Consider the following 24,364-nt stretch of genomic DNA (forward strand, 5'->3'; position numbering starts at 1 on the left):
TGTTTAACATTATTTTTGTTGTTCTTGTTGTTGCCATTTCCCCCTTTAAATTTTCCTTCTCATCTTTACTCCTGCTCTGCCATATGCACTTTGTAGATCCACGGGAGTGGGCGAGCTTGAAGCCTCGCCAAGTCTCTACGAGAGTAAATCAGTGCTTCCTAGTATGATTAGAAACAAAGGGGAAAAAAATGTCATTGTCTTTAGGGTAGCTTCTCCTAAAAGCCTCAAAGCAGTGGCAAAACATTCAGGATTTTAGGGAGAATCAAAGCTGGCTTTACATCTGTGTGAACAAGCTATAAATGAACCTCGGTGGGTTTCCTTTACCTTGGCATCCGAAGTTTGGAGCCTTCTCTGAAATATCAAAACCTCTTTGGATGTGCAAAACAGCCCAGGACTCTCATAGGAACGTCCTGGTTTATAGATTCCTGCTTCTTACATGTCTAAAAGTATTCAGAAAACAGGATTTCTGTTCATATTTCTGCTTCTAGAAATGGAGGCTATAGCAACCAGAATTAGTAAGTCAGCCATCCATCTCTCTACCCATCCACTTACCCACTCACCTATCCACCCAACTATCCATCCATCCATTCAGCCATCCAACCACTACATCTTTCCAAATGAGACGCTAGCCATTCTCTTAGGTGCTGAAGATGAAGTTGCTCTGGACTCCTCTGACCCTACAGTAGAGAAGACAGCTGTGGGCTCGGTGATGAAACAGTGCAAAACCTATCACAAGAGATGCGGGTGCAGGGTACTGTGTAAACACAGATGATACAGGGAAATGCATCCAGATGCATAAGAAAGTTACAGTTTGGGATGGAGCTTTCAGGAGGTCTCTTTCTGTCCTTCCATTGAAAGCATGGTCTGGGGACCTGTATGTCTCTGCAGCCCTGGGAGCTTCAATTTGTGTAATAATCAGAAGAGCTATAGCCACCTTCCCTGGTAGCTCAGCTGGTAAAGAATCCTCCTGCAATGCAGGAGTCAGTCAGTCAGTTCAGTCGCTCAGTCGTGTCCGACTCTTTGTGACCCCATGAATCACAGCATGCCAGGCCTCCCTGTCCATCACCAACTCCCGGAGTTTACTCAAACTCATGTCCATCAAGTTGGTGATGCCATCCACCCATCTCATCCTCTGTTGTCCCCTTCTCCTCCTGCCCCCAATCCCTCCCAGCATCAGAGTCTTTTCCAATGAGTTAACAATTCACATGAGGTGGCCAAAGTATTGGAGTTTCAGCTTCAGCATCAGTCCTTCCAATGAACACCCAGGACTGATCTCCTTTAGGATGGACTGGTTGGACCTCCTTACAGTCCAAGGGACTCTCAGAGTCTTCTCCAACACCACAGTTCAAAAGCACCAATTCTTTGGTGCTCAGCTTTCTTCACAGTCCAACTCTCACATCCATACATGACCACAGGAAAAACCACAGCCTTGACTAGATGGACCTTTGTTGGCAAAGTAATGTCTCTGCTTTTTAATATGCTACCTAGACTGGTCATAACTTTCCTTCCAAGGAGTAAGCATCTTTTAATTTCATGGCTGCAGTCACCATCTGCAGTGATTTTGGAGCCCCCAAAAATAAAGTCTGACACTGTTTCCACTGTTTCTCCATCTATTTCCCAAGAAACCCCAGTTTAATTCCTGGGTTGGGAAGATCCACTGAAGAAGGCATAGGCTACCCACTCCAGTGTTCTTGGGCTTCCCTGTAGCTCTAATGACAAAGAATCCTCCTGCGATGCAGGAGACCTCGGTTCGATCCCTGGGTTGGTAGGTTCCCCTGGAGAAGGGAACAGCTACCCACTCCAGGATTCTGGCCTGGAGAATCCAGGGACTGTGTCGTCCATGGGGTCGCAAAGTGTCAGACACGACTGAGTGACCTGCACTTGCGCTTTCATTTTCACGTGGCCTGAAAGGCCCACACCCTCTGCCCGCCTCCCCTACGCTGCAGTCACACTTATCAAACCTCTGCCTTTGCTCTGAGGGAAGGTCGTTGGTGAAAGTGGCCTGCCTGGGCATCCTTGCCTCTGTGGACACCGTCAAGTCCTCCACGTTCTGAATAGCAAATAATGCTTAGAGCTAAGCCAGTATTAAACTGGACAGAAAAGAACCTAGCTCCAAAGCCCAGGATTTCAAAGACTGCACTGTCCTCCCTTACACAGTGTAAACACAGCTTCATCTGAGGCCTGAGAAAGACACCAAACCACTGCCCTATTCTCTCTCTCTCGCCTTTGTGGCCTGGGCTGGGGACCTACCCAATGCCGCTCCCGTTTGTCCAAGTGTCATAGAGATGACTGGCTGTGGCCATGCTACCTAAGGGCCTGGTGGCAGCCTCTCCTCGGGTCCCGGGAGTGAAATGCTGTGATAATGGAAAACTACAGACTCACAGAGCTGTGGGGTTGGCCAGATGCCAGCCATGCACAAAGTCCTCACTTTGACTTCATTCTTTCTCCCACTGAGTGATGGCTGTGGGTTTCATCTACAGGACAAATCCAATCTCCTTATACAGACTGCTGTGCATTTTAATGTGCCACTGGACATATATCAATCTAATGAGATGGGGATTTGGCCTGGGTGATAACAGGGGAAGTGTTGCATAGAGCGGGTTTATTATATCATCATTTTGCAAACAAAATTATCTCAGAGAGTCTACCTTTTGGGCCAAACCTCCTCTATTCAAAGGCATTTACCCCTCATTTATTGGAAGGCTGAGAAAGCAGAAACTGGAAATTATGCCGAGTGGAGGCTGTTAACAATATATGCAGCCTGGGTTAGTGCCAAAGAGCACTGAGGTTGGAAGGGCCTGTTTTCAAGGCTGATGCATATGACCTACTGGGAATGTGAATACGTCTATTATGTCATTCAGGGGCCCTGTTCCCAACAGGTATGAAACAGAACTGCCCGCTGAGACCTAATTGTTCCTGTTGGGCAGATACTGAAAGGACTGTCACCAGGGCAGGCCTGCCCTCTGCCTCGGCTCACCTGGCAGCCTTGTGCTCTGCATTAGGTATTCGGGGTTTTTTTTTTTTAATAAATAAATTAATTAATTTATTTATTTTGGACAGAGCCAGGTCTCAGTTGCAGAATGTGGGATCTTTCATTGTAGTTTACGATCTTCTGTCTAGTTGAGCTGCAGAGGCTCAGTTGCTCTGTGGCATGTGGGATCTTCATTCACCAACCAGGGGTTGAACCCATATCCCCTGCATTTGAAGATGGATTCTTAACCACTGACCCACCAGTGAAGTCCCTAGGTATTCAGTTTTATAAAAATTTGAAAAACCTTTTCCAACTACAGTTTCAAGCTATAGTTATTCCTGAAGTATGATCTTGTTTACACTTAACATTGCATCTTTGATATTTTCCTTTTCAGACATTCTCAGTGTACAGATGTTTCTACCTTATCAAGCTGGGCCAGTTTTTTCTAGTGTCTCTGTTCCCCAGGAGGCAGAGATGAGAACATAGTCTTGTCCACTTTCTCCAGGGTGGAGGACTGAGACAGGAGGAAGTTAGGGCGGCGGTCTTGGCAGTGGATGGCAGACTTGTGGCCACTGCTTGGTTCTCTTGACTCTGACCCCTGACCAAGGACTGGATCACAACCCCCAGCCATGTCCACTGAAGGTTGCTATGAAGAACTCGCAGATTTCAAGGGTTTTGGTGGGGGGAAATCATTCATTTAGGGAAACAGTTTTAAAGACTAAGCACCTTCCAAATAAAGAGAAGTAAGTATTTTAAAAATTAGCACTTCCCAGTTGTGTCAGGATGGGAAGTATATGGAAACTCTCAGTACTTTGCACTCAATTTTTCTGTGAACTTAAAACTGCTCTAAAAATAAAGTTTATTAATTTTTTTAAAAAACTAGAAAAAAACTTAGCACATTGCTTAGAACCATTCCCCTCCCCACCTCATTCTCCTCCTGACCCAGATTTTGTCAAGAAATTCTGTCCAGTGGATAAAGAGTGAGGAGGGCTAGACTTACACAGGGCCTGGGGTGGGCCAGGAAGATCTTCTAGAGAAGGAATGGCAACCCACTCCAGTCTTGGAAATCCCATGGACAGAGGAGCCTGGTGGGCTGTGGTCCATGGGTTGCAGAGAGAGGTACATGACCGAGTATGGAGCAAAAAGCAGAGGTAACTCATGGAGGTGTAAGTCCTGCGTGAGTAGTGTCTGCAGGATTTGTGAGCCCACGATGGTGCCAAGTCAGAGATCAGCCTTTTCCAACATCTTCTCAGGGAGCCTGGGATTTAATTTTGTGGGTCTGACTCCTGATTCTTTTCTGGCACCTACTTGTTACCGAAAGGTATGTATATGTGTGTCTGGCTGCTCACTGCTCAAAAGCCAATAGACAGGCCAGGTGGGTAGAAAGGAAAGTTTGCTTTATTTCAGAGGCCAGCAACTGGGGGGAGGGGGGAGGATGGTAGACATCTGTCCAAAGACTGATACCCCCCTCCTCCCTGCTGCCGACAAGCAGGGGGTGAGAGCTCTTAATGACAGAGTCGGTCGTGGGCCAGGGGAGGGGGTCAGTTCTTGGAATTGTCACAACTCATGTCCTGGTACAATCTGGTCATCATATAGTTAACTTTTCCACCTGCTGTTTTAGTATCTATAAGAAAACTCACAGGATATGACTCAGAATATTATCTATAGCCCTTGAGAAAGAACTAAAGGTCTTTGATTATGCTTAATGACTACATTATTATTACTTAGTCTCCTTTGACTGTTTTCCTTTGTTTCCACATTTCTCACTTCTCTGATTAAACTCATTGTTTGACTGCAGTTTTCTACAGACAAAAGGCAGGCAGGAGACATGGTGGACTGGGGGCAAGTACGATAGGGTTCTGCTCCATTTCATACTGAGCCCCAACAACTGCTTGTTGAGTGAGCGGATGAGTGAATGAAAGAACACATTGGCAAATGAACCAACAGTGTTGCCGAGTTACCTGAGGGGGCTTCTTTCTGAATACCCTTCCTCTTGATGTCAAAAGGAAGGCGAGGGCAGCTGTGTGTCCTGGCCTTTCCCGTGGAGCAAAGCAACGTGTCTTTCCTTGAACGGGAGTGAGCTCACCAGCGGCGGAGACAGTGTTGCCAAGAGCTTAGGCTGGATTCACACACATTTGGCTTGGAATCCCAGCTTCGCCATTGAGTTGCTAAGCGACTGAGATGAATCGTCTAACTACTCTTCAGCCTCAGTTTCCTCACTTGACAACAGAAGGCAGCACTTCGTATCTAACAGGGGTTTCTGTTGTGGGTTAAATGGTATGAGGCAAGTAAAGCTTTTAGCCCGATGCCCGGCACAGAAGGTAAATGCTCAATAAATGTTAGCTCTGCTGTCCTTCCTCCCCAGGACAGTTCCTTCGGCGAGGGGAGGTGTTCTGGGATGACCTGAACTGCACCATCAAGTGCCGCTGTCTGGATTTCAACAACGAGATCTACTGCCAGGATGCCTCCTGCAGCCCCTACGAGCTGTGCGAACCCAAAGGCAGATTCTTCTACTGCAGCCCGGTGGAGACCAGCACGTGTGTGGTGTTCGGGGAGCCGCACTACCACACGTTTGATGGCTTCCTCTTCCACTTTCAAGGCTCTTGTGCCTACCTATTGGCCCGACAGTGTTTGCAGACTTCCAGTCTCCCCTTCTTCAGCGTGGAGGCCAAGAATGAGCACCGGGGGGGCTCAGCCGTCTCCTGGGTGAAGGAGCTCTCGGTGGAGGTGAATGGTTACAAGATTCTCATCCCCAAAGGAAGCTATGGAAAAGTCAAGGTGAGACCCTCTCCATCCTCCATGGGGTGATGGGGAAGCTGGAGATGCTTCATCCTAGGGAAGACCTTCCCAGATCTACTAGTTCTGCTGTTTGCTGTTGGTACCAAAGGCTTGCATGGCTCTTCCTGCCTTGCAAATGCCTTGTAAAATTGTTCATGAGGCTAAAGTCTGTTTGTGCAAGAGCTAAGCTTTCTCTTTGACACATCTATCTGCTGGGTATCTTAATGTACATTTAGGTTCTTAGTTCCCTCATACACACACACACACACACACACACACACACACACACACACAAACACACATGCACATGTACACCCAAGCTCAGAAGTAACTGGGAACAGAGGTAAATTTAGTTTCTCATAGACCTAGCTTGAAACAGTGGTAGCCACATGGCCATGCCCTGGAGTTAATGTAAACACAACATACAAACCCATAATTCACTACAGTCTTTGATTAATAATCCTCACCCCACCCACTCATTCTGTTTGCCAAAGAGCTGTGGCTTCATTCTCAGAGAAACCCCTAAATTGATTGATGTGTCCATAAGCACTGTCTGTCCAGGCAGCTAGAGTGGGCTGGGTGACTTCTTTAGTGAAACCTGGATGGAAAGTTACAGTAATTGCCCGAATGCTCCTTTAACACAACGCCCCCCCACCCCCGACTCCTGCTTGTAATGTGAGAGAACACGGATCTCTATGATTTGGTTTGGTTCGGTTTGGTTCGTTTAACCTATGCAAATGATTCTCGTCCCCATCCACCTGGATATCAGGATAGGGCACTGACAAAAGACAGAGGAAAAAAGCCACTAGCAATTACTCAATTTGTGGAGGCCCCAGTTTTCATGATGTTAATGAAGACCCTGTGGCAGCCGTGCATTTATTCAAGCAGTAATAACCAGGACCACAAGGGGCTGATTGCTGCAACCCCATGGAGTCCTTAATCCCCAAGCACGAGGTCATCACAGAGATTACAAACCAGAACAGATGCCAACACAGGGAGGTCTTTCTTTTTATTTTAAAATACGTTTTGTAGTTTTAATTGGTGCAGTGTGGCCAACAAAAGGCAGGACCGAGGAACCAATTTCACTTTTTCTGGCTCTGCCCTTCCTAGGTCTGTGCAGCGTATCAGTGTCATAATTAGAAAAGTGGGCTATTACTGTGGTTGAAATGCCAATTTGCTTGTTATTTGGTTAGTCTCCCTAGAGACAGGTCTGTAAATCAAATCAAAGGTAAGAATTCAGCTGCGGAAGTTTGGAATTTTTCCCTTTTAAATTTCTCTTGTGCTGTCGAGCAGGACATTTGTCCTTGCGGATAGATGCTAACATTTCCAGCTAGAAAAATGCTCACTAGCTCTCCCCTACTCCCTTGTTTTGTGGGGATCATGTGTACAATATCTGTAGTTGAAAAAGAAAGCTTCATGCTTTATTCCTATTTTCCATTTTGATTAAAAATTCTTTTCCCCTCACAGTCAGACTCTTTTTTTTTTAAGAAGGAAAGGGGCACCGCCAGTGCTTTCGGGCCCAGCAGCTCTGCTAATTTTGCGTGGCTGTCTTCCATCGTCCGAGTGGAGGGCACGGATTCCTCAATTTTCTGTAGCGACAGGGAGGTGTGGATGTGAATGTAAATGTTTCAGAAAGAAAAGGTTATGTGATTCCAACTGCAAGCGAACAATGGCTCCCTTTTCCTTTTGCCAAATGGCTTCCAAGTGTCTCTGAATACACCTGCTCTGCCGGGGGAGGGCGGCTCCGTGGATGGCAGAGCCCCCACCCAGGGTGACGTGGGGACAGGCGAGGAGGGGGTGTGAGGCAAGAAGGAGCCTGATTTGCCTGCGAGGCAGCCGACTTCCAGGCATGCCAGGCCAGCAAACAGATCTTAGGAACGGATCGCCTTTCTCTGTATGCTGGGGTTAGGAACTGGGTTCTGAATATGCATTTTCCCCCTTGGAAATGTTCTTAAGTGACAAAATAAACAATTTAGGATTGTATATGTTAATAGGGGGGAAAAAAACACAAAAAAATCCCAGCTGCTGTTGCTGCTGCTGCTAAGTTGCTTCAGTTGTGTCCGACTGTGAGACCCAATAGACGGCTGCCCACCAGGCTTCCCCGTCCCTGGGATTCTCCAAGCAAGAACACTGGAGTGGGTTGCCATTTCCTTCTCCAATGCATGAAAGTGAAAAGTGAAAGTGAAGTCGCTTAGTCGTGTCCAACTCTTAGCGACCCCATGGACTGCAGCCTACCAGGCCCCTCTGTCCATGGGATTTTCCAGGCAAGATTCCTGGAGTGGGAAAAGCCCAGCTAGCACCCATATATAGAAAATGTCTCCTTCTAGCTAATACTTATCAGTTTTCATCTTTTTCCCTTGGATAAAACTGCGTAGTTTAGGGTGCATCAGGGAAAAGAGGGCCAATGCCAAATAGCTCAAAGAGATCAGACTCTGAGGTCAGATCTACTCAAGCCCTGTGCCACCACGCCAGTTGAGAGGCCTCTTTGAACCTCACTATGTCCATCTATAAAATGGGGTCATTGTGTTGTGTCTGGAAGGGAGGGCTCTTGGCTATAGTTTGGACTTGACTCCCTCTATTTAGCCCCAGACAGAAGCAGCAGGGAACGGTGGAAAGTGGGAGGGTCCTGTCACCCACAAATTATGCAAGCCTCGAACCTCAGTTTCTCCATCTGCAAAGCGGGGAGATTATAAAGACCTTATTAGATTTTTCTGAGGATGAAACAGGACAGCCACATGTGTGACAGCTGGTACAGAGCCTGGCAAACAGTAGGCACTCAATATACACTTGTTCCCATGCTGCCATTCCCACCAAAATTTTTTCTTATTCTAAGACCTGTCCTATGACGCTACTTCTCACTCCTCTTCTGGGAGAAATATCGTTCTGGGGGAGGGTTGCCTGGAACACAGGGAGAGGAGGAGACACAAACAGGGAGACTCATCAACATCGGCTCATCGGAAGCTGAGGACTGGGACACCAGGAATGAAATAAGAAGCCATGTGATAGTAAGAGTCCCTAGAGCTCCTACCCTGAGCTCTGTGGGGTACAGCATAGGACTCTAACATGTGGTTGAAACTGAGACAAGTATGAGAGAGGAAGCGGGCACAATGACCACTGTGTCAGGAAAAATACCTTGGGCAACAATAATGGTCAGCATAGGGACACAGGCGTTCTGAGTAGGACAAGATCAGCTGCAGAGAAAGCAGGGGCCAGTAGCAACATCCAGGCACAGTCCCCGCTCTGTGGCTTCTGCTCTGAGATGCAACAACGGTCCTTTTTTTAGCAGGAGCTGAGTGAGAGGAGAGGAGGACATTCAGCGAGGGAGGTATTTGGCATTTACAATTATACCACCTTGGAGGAGATGTCCCTCCCTACATCTCAGGACAGAACAATACACAATAATCACCCAGCGCTCTTGCTGGCTGACCTCCCTTAGAGCGTGGCTCTTCTCATCTTTGCAGGCTAACTTGCTACCTGGGAGATAGGGATGAATCAGTCAACTCTAGGGGATTTTTTTTCCTAATTCTAACTCTCATCGGATAGCTTTCATCTCAAGCCTGTTTTTTTTTTTTTTTGGTCCCCTCCCCCCATTAAATCTTACTAATCTCTGAGGACAGAGAATTGCAATTGGCATTGGCGTGGTAAACCTTGGGAGCAACGCTCAGTCAGTTTGTTGTCTCAAATCCTAGACAACCCAGAGAGTAGCGGCAATGGTGGCACTAAAGACCCTGATGTTTTCATGTGCCAGAAAGCAGGACAGGTCAGGGCAGCCTGGACAAGCAGTTACAGTCAGCCCACCCAGGACTGCTCTAGGACTAACCATCTATTCCAGCCCTCAGAAAGTGATGTCCAGAGGTGCCAGGCAGGGCAAGTGTGAGAAAGAAGAAAACAAACTCTATTGAAGGCTTATCAAGCCACTTACTCATGGGATTCACCCTTGATTCTTTGCCCATTTTTCACCCACCCCCCACACACACCCTGCAAAAAGCCCCAGGCCCTGTGGAGTATCCTCTACCAGCTGGCCCTTCTCCACGTCTGTGGGCAGGTCAGGCCTTGTCCTCCATTGCCCCCAGCCTCCAACACCAGTTACCTGCCTGATTTCTCTGTTTTTAATCTCCACTTGGGCTTCCCACGTGGCTCAATAGTAAAGAATCCACCTCCAAGAGATGTGGGTTCAATCCCTGGGTTGGGAAGATCCCCTGGAGAAGGAAATGGCAACCCACTCCAGTATTCTTGCCTGGAAAATTCCATGGACAGAGGAGCCTGGTGAGCTACAGTCCACAGGGTCGCAAAGAGTAGGACTCAACTGAGCGACTGAGCAAGCACGCCATCTCTACCTACTTCCATACATCTTTCCCACTGGCCAGAATGGACTTCCTCAAACACAAGTCTGACCATGTCATTCCCTTGCTTAAAACTTTTCAGAGCTCTTGCTATCGAAGAGAAATCCAAGTTGTTTTTTGTTTTAGTGGGGTTTCATTTTGTCCTAAAAACAGACTTTTTTCTGAGATCTGTTCCCAACACAGAAGCCAAAGCAATTCTCCCAAAACGGAAGTCAGATCTTGTCCATCTTTTGCTCTGCGTGCCCTCTCGGCTTCCTTCAGAGTCACCGCCAGAGTCTTTACAATGGCCAACAAGGCCCTGCCTGTTCTGGCTGCCCTTATCTCTGTGACCTCACTGACCATGCCCTCTGCTGGCTCTCCACTCCGGCCACATGGCCCATGTGCCCCCAGTGTGCCCAGCACGCTCCACCCCAGGGCCTCGCTGTAGTCTCTGCCCAAGCCACTCTCACCCCAGGTAATGGCATGGATTCCTCCTCATCTCAAAGGTCTCCTTCCCTGTGGGGCCTTCCCTGGCCCTATTTAAAATTGCAAACTCTCTAGCACTTTGGACCCACATTCCCAGCTTTATTTTCCTGCAGAACAGTTTCCTGGTGTTGTTACCTATTTTCCTTATTGGTTTTGTTTATTGTTGGTCTCCTGAAGGGAAACAGATGTTTCAAGAAGCACATTTTTGTCCCCAACTCTTAGAACAGAGCTGGACACACAGAAAGGGCTACGTTGTTGACATTTGTTGAATGAATGGACCCTGCTTGTGTCTCAACCTTCGTCTCCAGCCACCCCTTCCCTCTGCAGTCCAGCAACACCCGATGACTATCCTCATATTCACATAGCTCTATCTAACCGTGCAACTTCATTCGCTTGTCCTGGAATTCTCTGACCCCTACTCTTCCTTCAGCCACTTCTGCTTATCTCAGAAGACTCAGGTCAGACTTGATTGCCCCTAAAAAGCTGATATGAATGCCCCCTCCCCAGGCTGGAACAGTGGTCAGGTACCTTTCTCCCACTGGATCACTGCATCACCTATGAATGCATATTTTAACTGGTACATTGATATTTGTGTCTCTCTTCCTCAGTAGACCAAGAATTCATCAGGGGCAGGGACAATTACTTTTTTTTAAATTCTTTTTCTCAACACCTAACATAGTGCTTGGTACCTAGTAGGTGTTCAAATTTGTTGTGTTGAATGATGACGTGACAAAGTCCTGGTATCAGGAAGTGACAGGGTGAAATACTCAGAGAATAACACCAAGGCAGCCTCAAAGCTTGATGGTGTGGGATGGTTTATAGTGCCCCTGCCTGCTGGGAGGAGTGTCCAGGGGTGCCAAGGGCAGCGCGGGGATCATGGAAAGTATGTGACTTGAGCTGAGACTTAAAGAATGGATTTCGAGGAGAAAAGAGGAAAAGCCAGGTAACTAGTCTTTCGAGAAAAGACTTGAAGCTGGCCTGAGAGCCAGGCTTCCCAGGGGGTGCAGTCGTAAAGAATCTGCCTGCCCATGCAGGAGATACAGGAGACATGGGTTTGATCCCTGGGTCTGGAAGATCCCCTGGAGGAGGAAATGGCAACCCACTCCAGTATTCTTGCCTGGAAAATCCCATGGACAGAGGAGCCTGGTGGGCTAGAGTCCACGGGGTTGCGAAGAGTTGGACGTGACTGAGCATGCACACATGCCTTGAGAGCCAGGCAGGAAGTGTTGACCACCACCTGGTCCCCAGAGGGGTCTAGAGTGGCACTAAGCAATGCATATCTGTCACAACTCAAATGCCAGCCTGCTCTCAAGGGTCCCGGGGGCCTCTGCCTTCCTGGAAGGCAAGCCCCGCCCTCCGGTGCCTGAGCAGCTTTGGGGCCACGCACTCTGGGTCACTGAGTTGCTCCTCCTCCTTTTCCTAACCTCGGCTGGACCCGCTACCCTGGCCTCTGCTCACCTGCCTTTTCACTATTGCTGTTGTTGGCAGGTTAATGACCTAGTGGCTTCTTTGCCCGTCACCTTAGAATTGGGGGCGGTGAAAATCTACCAGAGTGGCATGTCTACTGCCGTGGAAACGGATTTTGGGCTCTTAGTGACATTTGACGGCCAGCACTACGCCTCCATCTCCATCCCAGGCTCCTACATCAATTCCACGTGCGGACTCTGCGGGAACTACAACAAAAACCCTCTGGATGACTTCCTGCGCCCTGACGGCAGGCCGGCCATGTCAGTCCTGGACCTGGGAGAGAGCTGGCGGGTCTACCACACGGAGTGGAAGTGCGACTCGGGCTGCGTGGACAACTGCACTCAGTGTGACACGGCCACCGAGGCCCTCTACTTCGGTCCCGACTACTGTGGCTTCCTCAACAGGACGGACGGTCCCCTGTGGGAGTGTGGCACTGTTATGGACCCCACGGCCTTCATGCACAGCTGCGTGTATGACTTGTGCAGTGTGAGGGACAACGGGACCCTCCTGTGTCAGGCCATCCAGGCCTATGCCCTTGTGTGCCAAGGCTTGGGCATTCCGATTGGAGACTGGCGCATCCAGACTGGGTGTGGTAAGCTGGCATCCCGTCCACACGGAAAGCCGCTCGTATGCAGGGGGGCTGGGAGAGGGTTTCCAGGCTCCTCAGAGAGCTCCCTGTTAAGACACATTACCTGAGGGTCAGGGTGAGGTTGAAGTATCACAAATGATAAAGAATGAACTATAAAAGGATCTTGACCTTTCTCCCCAGCCAAAATGGTGATCAGAAAACAAGAAACCACTAATGAGCATCTGTGGTCTGGAGACATGGAATGTGTGGCCAGAGTAGGGCCATTAACAGTGGTGGCCAAGCCAAGGTTGAGGGGGGCGGTCCAAGCTGGAGGTGTCTATCTCTGAGGCCATTGCGGAAATGTGGACGCTGGCCTGGGGAATCAAGACCAGATTTTGGGAAAAGTATTCACCATCCAGATATTTATATAGAACCCATGGCATTTTTGTCCTTGGGTCTTTCTTCTTCACTTGCAGTCCCTCCAGGTTCTATGACTCCTGCTTTGGAGCATTTCAGCTGGTCAGAGAAGGGGCAGTAGACAGGGCAGGTAGAGGCTTTCTAAAATGCTGGGTGGTGAGGAAAAGCCCCAGTAGTGTGGGAAACCCACCTGTCCCCTTGGAATTACACTTTTGGATTGAATGTTTGGAACCATGTAGCTGTTTTATGGTTTCCTCCTATGCAACTTTCTCTCCATAACTACTCTTCCAAGTAATATAAATGTTAAAAACCAGCAAACAGAAAAGCCAAATCACCTGTTGGAATTTTGTTTCTTTCCTGGTCTTTGGTTTTCTCCACAAGAGTAAACAGAAAATTATACCCCATGCATTTGAGAGCGCAGTGGAGGTGAGATTTTTGAAGTTTCTTTCAGTTCCAAGGCCAGAGGGCAATTTTTTTCCTATCAGTTTAAATTGGCTTCATAGAAATTAATATGCATCAGAATCAATTCTTTCAGAATTAATCAAGCTATTAAAAGACAATATATTTTTGTTTTTTATTTTTTTGCTGTGGGGACTGGCCAGCCTCTATCATGCCTGAAATATCCAAATGCTGATTCAAGCTACAACTGACTATGACTTCTCTTTAATCCTTGTATAATCTAAGAGCATCCAGTTGCCTAAATTTTTGCCTATCATGGCTAATTTTTTCTAGTGGTACTGCTTTCCTACCCTCCACATTACTCTCTCTCTCTCTCTTTCACTTCAGTGGGATGAATTAGATTTAATTCAGAGAACTAGTCTACCAGGCTCTTGAGCACCCGCCTGTAGGATTCAACCAGACCCAAACCAGACTCAGATGTTTTTAAAATAAGAACTGAATGCTTCCAAGGCAAAAAGGGGCTTTGGAAGGCATCTAGTTCCAATCCAGTCTCCTGGGGGAACGGGCACACAGGTTCTTTTCAGATAGCCAAGGTTCTTTCTTATTTTTCAAATCCCAGAGAGTTCATTTTCCGTCTCCTTTGGTCCCTGTTCGAAAATTCACTTTTTCAAATTCCTCCTCTAAGAGTTACCTTTTTCATTTCTCCTGCAAGTTGGATGTATTTCCTTCTAAGAATGGGGCATGCTCTTTAAAATCAGACCAACTTATACGCCCATCAGATGAATATCTTAAACCATCTCCCTGGTTGTAGATCACTCAATACTAAACCTGTATTGAATAATTGGTGAAATCTAGTTAGGATAGTAACCTGAAGTTTTCTTCCAGTCTTTCTTCCATCTTTCTTCCAAGATGATCAAATGAGGTTCTAACCCTTCTCGCTGCTCAGTAGTTATTACCAAAGGATTTGAGCTCCTCACTATAGACACAATCTCAGTCTCCCTTCCCCTAGCCAGTGCCGGCTAGACTCTCCTCCAGGAACCAACTGGTCCAGAAGGGGCGTTCTTCCTCCAGGCAACCCCCCTCGCCCCCCACCCTCCGGTTAGCTCCCGGGTCATTCACCTTGTCACACTCTCTCCTCTCCCCTACGTCAGTGTCCACCGTGCAGTGCCCGAGCTTCAGCCACTACTCCGTGTGCACCAGCAGCTGCCCAGACACGTGCTCGGATCTGACGGCCTCGCAGAACTGCGTCACGCCCTGCACGGAGGGCTGCGAATGCAACGAAGGCTTTGTCCTCAGCACCAGCCAGTGCGTCCCGCTGCACAAGTGTGGCTGTGACTTCGACGGCCACTACTATGCCATGGGCGAGTTCTTCTGGGCCACGGCTAACTGCACTGTACAGTGCCTGTGCGAGGAGGGCGGCGACGTGTACTGCTTCAACAAGACGTGCCGTGGCGGGGAGGTGTGCGCCGTGGAGGACGGCTATCAGGGCTGCTTCCCCAAGCGGGAGACCGTGTGCCTGCTCAGCCAGAGCCAGGTACTGCACACCTTCGACGGCGCCGCCTACGCCTTCCCCGCCGAGTTCTCCTACACGCTCCTCAAGACCTGCCCCGAGCGGCCGGAGTACTTGGAAATCGACATCAACAAGAAGAAGCCCGAGGCGGGGCCCGCCTGGCTGCGCGGTGTCCGGATCCTGGTGGCCGACCAAGAGGTCAAGATAGGAGGCATTGGGGCTTCGGAGGTCAAGGTAAGACTCCTGTGGCCTTGGAGAGTTTTCTGATGAGTCCCGCGGTGGAGCCGTGTTCTTCGGGCTTGCCTCGAGGCCTCTGACCGTGAGCGGATTCTAGGACCGCAATGACTCTGAAATGGGAGAGCTTTCTGACTGTCAACTCCAAGTATGCATCGAGTGGAGACATGGAGTGAAGCTGGGATTCCTCAGATGAGAGGAGGACCAGCTCCCCAGAATAGCAAATACTTACAGGACGCCTACTATGTGCCAAGCACTATCCTAAGCAGTATGGCATTTCATCCTAGGCTGTAGATAACTATTCTCATTTTACAGATGAGAAAACTGACACACAGAAAGGTTAAGTGACTTCCCCAAAGACACACAGCCCTAAAATGAGATTCAAGGCTGGGTCAGCTGGCTCCAGAGTCTGTGCTCTTTACCCTGTACTATGTTGGATCTTCTATTTATAGATGGAAATTGATGTGACACTAGGGTGCCTGCCAGGGTGCCTCCCGTCCCTCTGTTCTGGTCTAAAATACCCAATACTACACATACAGGCTCATAGATAATTAGTTCTAGAAGGAATTTTTGGAAATCATCTAGTGCAACTCCTCATTTTCATAGGAGAATCCCCAAAAGGCTAAGTGAGGGCCCTGGGCCTGACACTTGGGTGGTGGCAGAACTGAGATGAGGGAGGGTGGGGCGGTTCACCCTCCTTCCAGTGGTACATGCATTTCATAATATCACACGACATCTAATCTAGAAAGCAAAAGTCAATGCAGTAAATAAAACATCCATCCACAAACTGAAAGGGCTGTGTTTTTATACCCACTGACATGCTGGCAGAAATTAATTTATTGAACTAGTGTTAGGTAGATAGGCAGATGGACAGCTGGATAATTAGATATATATACTGTGTGCTTCCAAGGGGCTGAGACCCAGGAAGAGTAAGATTTGAAGAGGGAGGAAGGGAGAGGAAGGAGGTAGGAGGCCTGGGACAGGTAAGTCACATATGTACAATGCTGCTGCTCACACTTCAGTGTTTGGAACTAGCTCAGGGTCTCTCTCTCTCACACACACACACACACAAACAGCAAATGTGTGGGATCAGAGGAGCCTGGAAAAAAAGCAGCAAAGATGCCCATGAAAAAACAGTTGACGTCTGTGTGGTTTCCACACACTATCAGCTTCTCGACATTTTTCCAAGGGCTAGTCATGGGGCAGAACCACATCTTTATTCACAGCCTAGGAAACTGTGGGCACTCTGTGCATATCTGGGATGAATGACAGTGATTTAACTTTTCAGGTGAATGGTCAGGAAGTGGAACTGCCTTTTTTCCATCCTTCGGGGAAGCTGGAAATCTATCGAAACAAAAACAGCACGACGGTGGAGTCCAGGGGTGTGCTGACCGTGCAGTACTCAGACGTGGGTCTGCTCTACATCCGACTCTCCACGGCCTACTTTAACTGCACTGGGGGGTTGTGTGGCTTCTTCAATGCCAATGCCAGCGACGAGTTCTGTCTCCCCACTGGCAAGTGCACGGACAACCTGGCGGTGTTCCTGGAGAGCTGGACCACTTTCGAGGAGATCTGCAATGGGGAGTGCGGGGACCTGCTGAAGGCCTGCAACAACGACTCGGAGCTGCTGAAGTTCTACCGCAGCCGTTCCAGGTGCGGCATCATCAACGACCCCTCCAACAGCTCCTTCCTGGAGTGTCACAGTGTGGTCAACGTCACCGCTTACTACCGCACCTGCCTCTTCCGCCTGTGTCAGAGTGGGGGCAATGAGTCAGAGCTGTGTGACTCCGTGGCCCGGTACGCAAGTGCCTGCAAGAACGCCGATGTGGAGGTGGGCCCCTGGAGAACCCACGACTTCTGCCGTGAGTTGGGGCTGCGTTATTGGGGAGGCCAGCCGGATGATGGGCGGGGCAAGAGCTGAGACATCCCAGTGGATCGTCTTCTCTTCCTGGTGGAATCCCACACTCAAGGACAATCTAATTACCTTGTAGACTTTCCCTGGGTGTCCTCTGGAAGGCCTGTCCCCCAAGACCAGACCGTTTCTCACCTTTATTTTTGTTTCTCATCACACAGTCCCTCTTCGCTGTAGAACAGTTAGCTCTTGACCCTTGGTTTTATCTAGTGGAGGAGACACATCATGTCAAAGCACCAGAAATCTTTGTGACAGCTCACTGGGTGCCTTCTCTCTTGGCAGCAGGACCCCATTCATTTCAACAGAATGTGATCAGTCATAGTACCTTCTCCTGAGTAGAGATTAGCCCTATTCACAAGGACAACTTGACAATGGTTATGAAGAGCCCCATGTAGCTGGTTTTTCATTTTGTCCACAGAATATTTCACCCCTCTTGGCACTACTGGTAGTAATGAGAATAATTGCTGGGAAGAGGAGATAGAGAACCTCCTCAGCTAGGGGAGAGCCCAGAGGGAGGAGTAAGTGGGAAGGTAGAAGGACGGGTGGCTGAGGAGGTGGGACCCAGGCCTGGAACCAGGACTGACCCATCTGGACTGCATCTCCATATCTCTTCCCTACCAAGAAGGTCAGACCTCACCAAGACCAGCTCCACCATTGAGAATTCCTTCCCTCACGTCTGATTCTCTCTCTCCCATTGTATTTCTTCCTATTTAACTTTTTACTTTGAAATAACTTGAAAGTTACAGGGAAGGTACAAGCCTATCTATATAGCTTTCACCCAGATGAATCTACTGCTAGCATTTTGCCCCACTGGCCTTGTCATTCCCTCTCACTGTCTCTCTGTTTGAGAAGAAGTTGCAGAGCTCATATCCCTTTGCCCCTAAATACGTAAGTCTGTATTTCCTTATAATCAGGACACTCATTCAGAGCATAGTACAGTTACTGACCTTAGGAAACTTAACACTGATGTGATAACTTAACATTTGTATTTCAGTTTTGCCAGCTGACCCAGTAATGTCCTTAATGGCTTTAGCCCCCTCTCAATACGGATCTAGTCTTAGGATCCCACGTGGCATTTAGTCGTCATGTCTCTTTGGTCTCCTTAAACCTGGAACAATTCTTTAGCTTTCTTTGTCTCTAATGATCTTGTCATTTTTAAAGAATAGAGTCTCTCCCCTTTTGAGATAGAACGGCCCCCCATTTGGGTTGGGTGTATCCCCATGACGGCGTAACGCTGTACACGGCACCAAGCTTCCTGCTTAGGAGATGCCTGTTTTCCTCCTGGCATCAGGTCACATGGGTGGCACACCATGTAGCGCCTCCTCTCATCAGGGATGGGCATGTTGATCCCCTGGTCAGGAGGTGTCAAATGTCTTCACTCTGTGTCATTCTGGGGTTTCTCCCATGCAACTAATGACCACTGTGTGGGGAAATACTTTAAGACCATGCAGTGTCCTGCTTGTCCTCAGAGTCCTCCTCCTCGATTTAGTGCCCACCGATGACTTATGCTCGTATTGATCTTCAGCATGATGATTACAGGCTGACAGTTTCCAGCGCCTGTACTCTCTCCACTAGTGCCCGTCAGCAGCTGTTATTTTACTGAGCCCTCACTTCTCTTCTGTCTGCCTGTCACCTATCTATCACTTATCCATCCATTCACCTATTTATTTATCTCAATCATCTATCTATCTTTTGAGGGAGCACACCTTGCAGCTTGTGGGATCTAGTTCCCTGACCAAGGGTCAAACCTATGCCCCCTGCTTTGGAAATGTGGAGACCTAACCACTGTACCTCCAGGGAAGTCCTTCATCTATCTTCTCAATATTGACACGTGGATTCCTGTTTTTTTTTTCAGTTATTTGTGTTTCCTATTTCTCACGCTCATGCTCAGTCACTAAGTCATGTCCAATTCTTTTTGACCCCATGGACTGTAGCCAGACTCCTCTGTCCATGGGATTTCCCAGGCCAGAATACTGCAATAGGTTGCCATTTCCTCCTCCAAGGGCTCTTCCTGACCCAGAGATCAAACCCACAGGTCCTGCTTGGCAGGCAGATTCTTTACCACTGAACCACTGGGGATATATTACATTTGTTAATTATTTTGGCATTAAAATTGTTTCAGATTTGGCCCGTGGGAGCCCCTTCAAGTTGCCTCCTACCTCCTTTTCATAGGCTTCTGTCATTTTCTTTCTTTTTTAAAAATTAATTTATTTTTAATTGGAGGATAATTGCTTTACAATGCTGTGTTGGTTTCTGCTTTACATTAACATAGGTCAGCCACAAGTATACACATGTCCCCTCCTTCTTGAACCTCCCTCTCACCCATTTTCTTACTTTCTAGATTAACAAGATGCTTCATGTCATCTTTTAGCCTTCCCTTCCCTAGCCTGGAATCAACCATTACTCCAAGAAGCCCGGGTTCCTTTTGGTGGAGAATGTTATTAGCAGTTAAGGTCTGGGTACTTCCCTGGTGGTCCGCTGGTTAGGACTCCATGCTTCCAATGCAGGGGACATGGATTCGATCCCTGCTCAGAAAACTAAGAGGCATTGCAACAGGGCCCAAAGATTTAAAAAAAGAAGAAGAAACCAAGGTCTGGGTGAGGCTTACCTATCACTACTGGAGTATCCTTACTTTGCCTCTAGGCCTTTTCAGTAGAAAATTCTTAGACAGAACTAAGACACGCACACACACACACACACACTCACCTTTACTTTATAATAATGCCCTTGTTTCTGAGCATCAAAAGTCCAAAGGAGTGTCATCCCAAAGATAGGCGGTTTTGTCTGTGGTGACCCTGACCACACTGGGGAGGGTTTAATTGCAGAATCTGTCAATCCTGGAGCTGGAATTCTGGGAACGCTCTTTTCAGAAATTCACCTAAAGGGAGGGAGGCTCCAAGGTTTCTACTGACCACCATACCTACTGGGACCTCAGAATGCCTTCCCAAGGCCTTCTTATTTACCCACCTCCCACATCCTCTTCTGCCCTACCTCCAGCTTGTCTGCAATGATCTCCGTCCCTCCCCCTGCACTCAGCTTTGTAGTTATAGTTCATTCATGTTACAGGATTACAGAGTCTGCCTATACCCAATCCATGTTGTTGCCAGACTGTGTCTGTGTCATCCTTTTAGACTATGAGCTCCTGCCTAGCGGGAAATGTCATTGGATTGTTTTTGTACTGCACCAAGCACAGTTTGGTGGCATTGTTCATGGGAAGTAAGTGTGGGGCCATGGCAATGATGCTTTCTTTTCCTGGTTGCAGTACCTGCTGAGAATTGCTTCTCCCCATCCTTCACCAACAGTTCTATGAAGACCTGTAAGACCTAGAACTAACACAAAAAAAAAAAAAAATGCCCTTTTCCTCATACAGGACAGGAATGCAAAAGTAGGAAATCAAGAGATACCTGGAGGCAAGTTTGGCCTTGGAGTACAAAATGAAGTAGGGCAAAAGCTAACAGAGTTTTGCCAAGAGAACACACTGATCATAGAAAATACCCTCTTCCAACAACACAAGAGAAGACTCTATACATGAACATCACCAGATGGTCAATACTGAAATCAGATTGATTATATTCTTTGCAGCTGAAGATGGAGAAGCTCTATATAGTCAGCAAAAACAAGACCGGGAGCTTATTGTGGCTCAGATCATGAACTCCTTATTGCCAAATTCAGACTTAAATTGAAGAAAGTAGGGAAAACCACTAGACCATTCAGGTATGACCTAAATCAAATCCCTTATGATTATACAGTGGAAGTGAGAAATAGATTCAAGGGATTATATCTGACAGACAGAGTGCCTGAAGAACTATGCACAGAGATTTGTGACATTGTACAGGAGGTGGTGATCAAGACCATCCCCAAGAGCAAGAAATGCAAAAAGGCAAAATGGTTGTCTGAGGAGGCCTTACAAATAGCTGAGAAAAGAAGAGAAGCTAATGGCCAAGGACAAAAGGAAAGATATACCATTTTGAATGCAGAGTTCCAAAGAATAGCAAGAAGAGATAAATAAGAAAGCCTTCCTCAGTGATCAATGCAAAGAAATAGAGGGGGAAAGACTATATAGAATAGAATAGAAATAGAATGGGAAAGACTGAAGATGTCTTCAAGAAAATTACAGATATCAAGGGAACACTTCATGCAATGATGGACACAATAAAGGACAGAAATGGTATGGACCTTACAGAGCAGAAGATATTAAGAAGAGGTGGCAAGAATACACAGAACTGTGATCTTAATGACCCAGATAACCACAATGGTGTGATCACTCACCTAGAGCCAGACATCCTGGAATGCGAAGTGAAGTGGGCCTTAGGAAGCATCACTATGAACAAAGCTAGCAGAGGTGATGGAATTCCAGTTGAGCTATTTCAAATCCTAAAAGATGATGTTGTGAAAGTGCTGCACTCAATATGTCAGCAAATTTGGAAAACTCGGCAGTGGCCACAGGATTGGAAAAGGTCAGTTTTCATTCCAATCCCAAAAGAAAGACAATGCCAAAGAATGCTCAAACTACCACACAATTGCACTCATCTCACACACTAGCAAAGTTATGCTCAAAATTCCCCAAGCCAGGCTTCAGACAGTACATGAACTGAGAACTTCCAGATGTTCAAGCTGGATTTAGAAAAGGCAGAGGAACCAGAGATCAAATTTCCAAATCTGTTGGATCATTGAAAAAGCAAGAGAGTTCCAGAAAAGCATCTAACTCCTGCTATATTGACTACGCCAAAGACTTTGACTGTGTGGATCAAAACAAACTCTGGAAAATTCTTAAAGAGTTGGGAATACCAGACCAACTTACCTGCCTCCTGAGAGATCTGTATGCAGGTCAAGAAGCAACAGTTAGAACCGGACATGGAACAACTGACTGGTTCCAGATTGGGAAAGGAATACGTCAAGGCTGTATATTGTCGCCCAGTTTATTTAACTTATATGCAGAGTACATTATGTGAAATGCCAGACTGGATGAAGCACAAGCTGGAATCAAGATTGCCAGGAGAAATATCAATAACCTCAGATATGCAGATGACATCACCCTTATGGCAGAAAGTAAAGAGGAACTGAAGAGTCTCTTGATGAAAGTTAAAGATGAGAGTGAAAAAGCTGGCTTAAAACTCATCATTCAAAAAACTAAGATCATGGCATCCTGTCACATCACCTCTTGGCAAATTGATGGGGAAACAGTGAGAGACTATTTTCTTGGGCTCCAAAGACACTTGCTCCTTGGAAGAAAAGCTATGACCAACCTAGACAGCATATTAAAAAGCAGAGACATTATATTGATGACAAAGATCCATATAGTCAAAGCTATGGTTTTTCCTGTAGTCATGTATGGATGTGAGAGCTGGACTATAAAGAAAGCTGAGCACCGAAGAATTGATGATTTTGAACTGTAGTGTTGGAGAAGATTCTTGAGAGTCCCTTGGACTGCAAGGAGATCAAACCAGTCAATCCTAAAAGGAATCAGTCCTGAATATTCATTGGAAGGACTGATGCTGAAGCTGAAGCTGAAGCTCCAATACTTCAGCCACCTGATGCAAAGAATTGACTCACTGGAAAAGACCCTGATGCTGGAAAAGATTTAAGGGGAATACAAAGGGATGACAAAGGATGAGATGGTTGGATGGCATTAGCGACTCGATGGACACGAGTTTGAGCACGCTCTGGGAGTTGGTATGGATAGGGAGCTTGGCTTGTTGCAGTCCATGGGGTCTCAAAGATTTGGACATGACTGAGCAACTGAACTGAACTGAATCCTTCATCAGGGCCTGCAGAGCTGGAGCAAGTGCTTTTAAGTACCTCTTTTAGAGGGAGGCATGTGGACAGCAGCAGCCACATGGAGCCTGGCTTCCTTGGGTGGAGGGTCATAGCACACACTTGAGAATACCCTAAAATGTGTGGATGGGTCTGGTGAGGCAGTCCAGAGCACACACACTTTATAATCAAGTCTCTGGGTACTAAGAGGTTAATCTGGCCGGGGTCTTGCAGAGTGGGGATTGGATTGCGTGACAACTGCAAATCAGGAACACAATCTCCTTTGGGCCTGGAGAGAGACAACCACTGCTTCTGTGTTTGAATATTTTTTTAACCAGCACTCACTGGCAGAGTCAGACTGCCCAATTAAGTAATTTCAGAGGCATTTTGGGGGCCAGGAGAAGTTTTATTACTTTGTTTCTGTATATGCCAGACTTTCAGACACATTCAGACAACACAATAAGTCATAAAACGGGAGCCATTTAAATAAGTCATGTTATTTGCTATCACCATAAACCTGCAGTCAGTGTTAGAACATTCATAATTTAAAGACAAATGTGAAAATCCCTCTCTACAGACATATTTTATCAGTGCTGAACTAGCCTTCAACTGGTCAATGGAAGTGGAGACAACCCCTTAGCCCAGAGGGGAAAAAAAGATTGGCTTTCAGTACGCAGTGCAGAACTGTTGAGTTGGTGCTCATCAGCAGATCTATTACTGCCAGGCGCTTTATTTCTCTATAGTGTGCTTTGTGTCCTTGGATTATAAAACCCTCTTAAGGAGTGATAGTGTACATAATACCTAAAGAGAGCCTTAAAGGCCAGATCTTAAACTCCCAGGAGATGGTGGGTGAGGACCTTCACAGATCTTCAGACAACACAGACCTGTAGGTAGATTTCTTCTCTGCTCCTGGACTCACCCCGGCTCTTATCAAATTCTGACAAACAAAACTAATAAAGAGAAATGGGAAGGCTACACAGAACCCCACGGTGAGACATGTATGCTTTTCTTTTATATGCTGTGCTTAGTGACTCAGAGACTTAATCCATCAAGGAAGGCTTCTAGACGAAGCACAACTTGAAGGGAAGTTGGAAGATGGGTAGCATTTCGCTTGGTGAGGGCCATGCCTGTGGGGCCAAGGACATGAACAGAGGAGGTGGGGGTGACCATTTCTGAAGTCAGTGAGGAGGCGGAAGGGGTCAGAGGGCACAGGAGCAGAGAGACGAAAGACCCAGGGTGAGTTCAGTTTGTAGACTGGTGGCACCTCCCTGAAGCCTGTATGTGATGGAGGGGAGTATAAGAGGGGGAAGAGCACAGCGTTTACTGACCTCTACTGTGGACTTGGCATATTAGAACAGCGGTCCTAGTTAAACGTTGTCCTTATTTAATAAAAGAAGAGGGTTCAGGATTGGGAACATGTGTACACCCGTGGCGGATTCATGTTGATGTATGGCAAAACCAATACAGTATTGTAAAGTAATTAGTCCCTAATTAAAATAAATAAATTTAAATTAAAAAAAAGAAATAGTGATTTACAGGTGGTTTT

The 24,364-nt window shown here is 47.2% G+C and overlaps 1 protein-coding gene across 1 annotated transcript in view; it reads left to right on the top strand.

Annotated features, from left to right (window-relative positions):
• Positions 1-24,364, top strand: part of TECTA (tectorin alpha) — an 83,678-nt gene that overhangs the window by 11,372 nt on the left and 47,942 nt on the right. The window contains 4 exon segments of the mRNA XM_061440618.1: positions 5,337-5,749; positions 12,046-12,616; positions 14,560-15,152; positions 16,441-17,014. Of these exon segments, the coding sequence (XP_061296602.1) occupies positions 5,337-5,749; positions 12,046-12,616; positions 14,560-15,152; positions 16,441-17,014 (2,151 nt within the window).

The sequence above is a fragment of the Bos javanicus genome, chromosome 15 (assembly GCF_032452875.1).
Source record: "Bos javanicus breed banteng chromosome 15, ARS-OSU_banteng_1.0, whole genome shotgun sequence".
In the NCBI taxonomy this organism is placed as follows: Eukaryota; Metazoa; Chordata; class Mammalia; order Artiodactyla; family Bovidae; genus Bos; species Bos javanicus.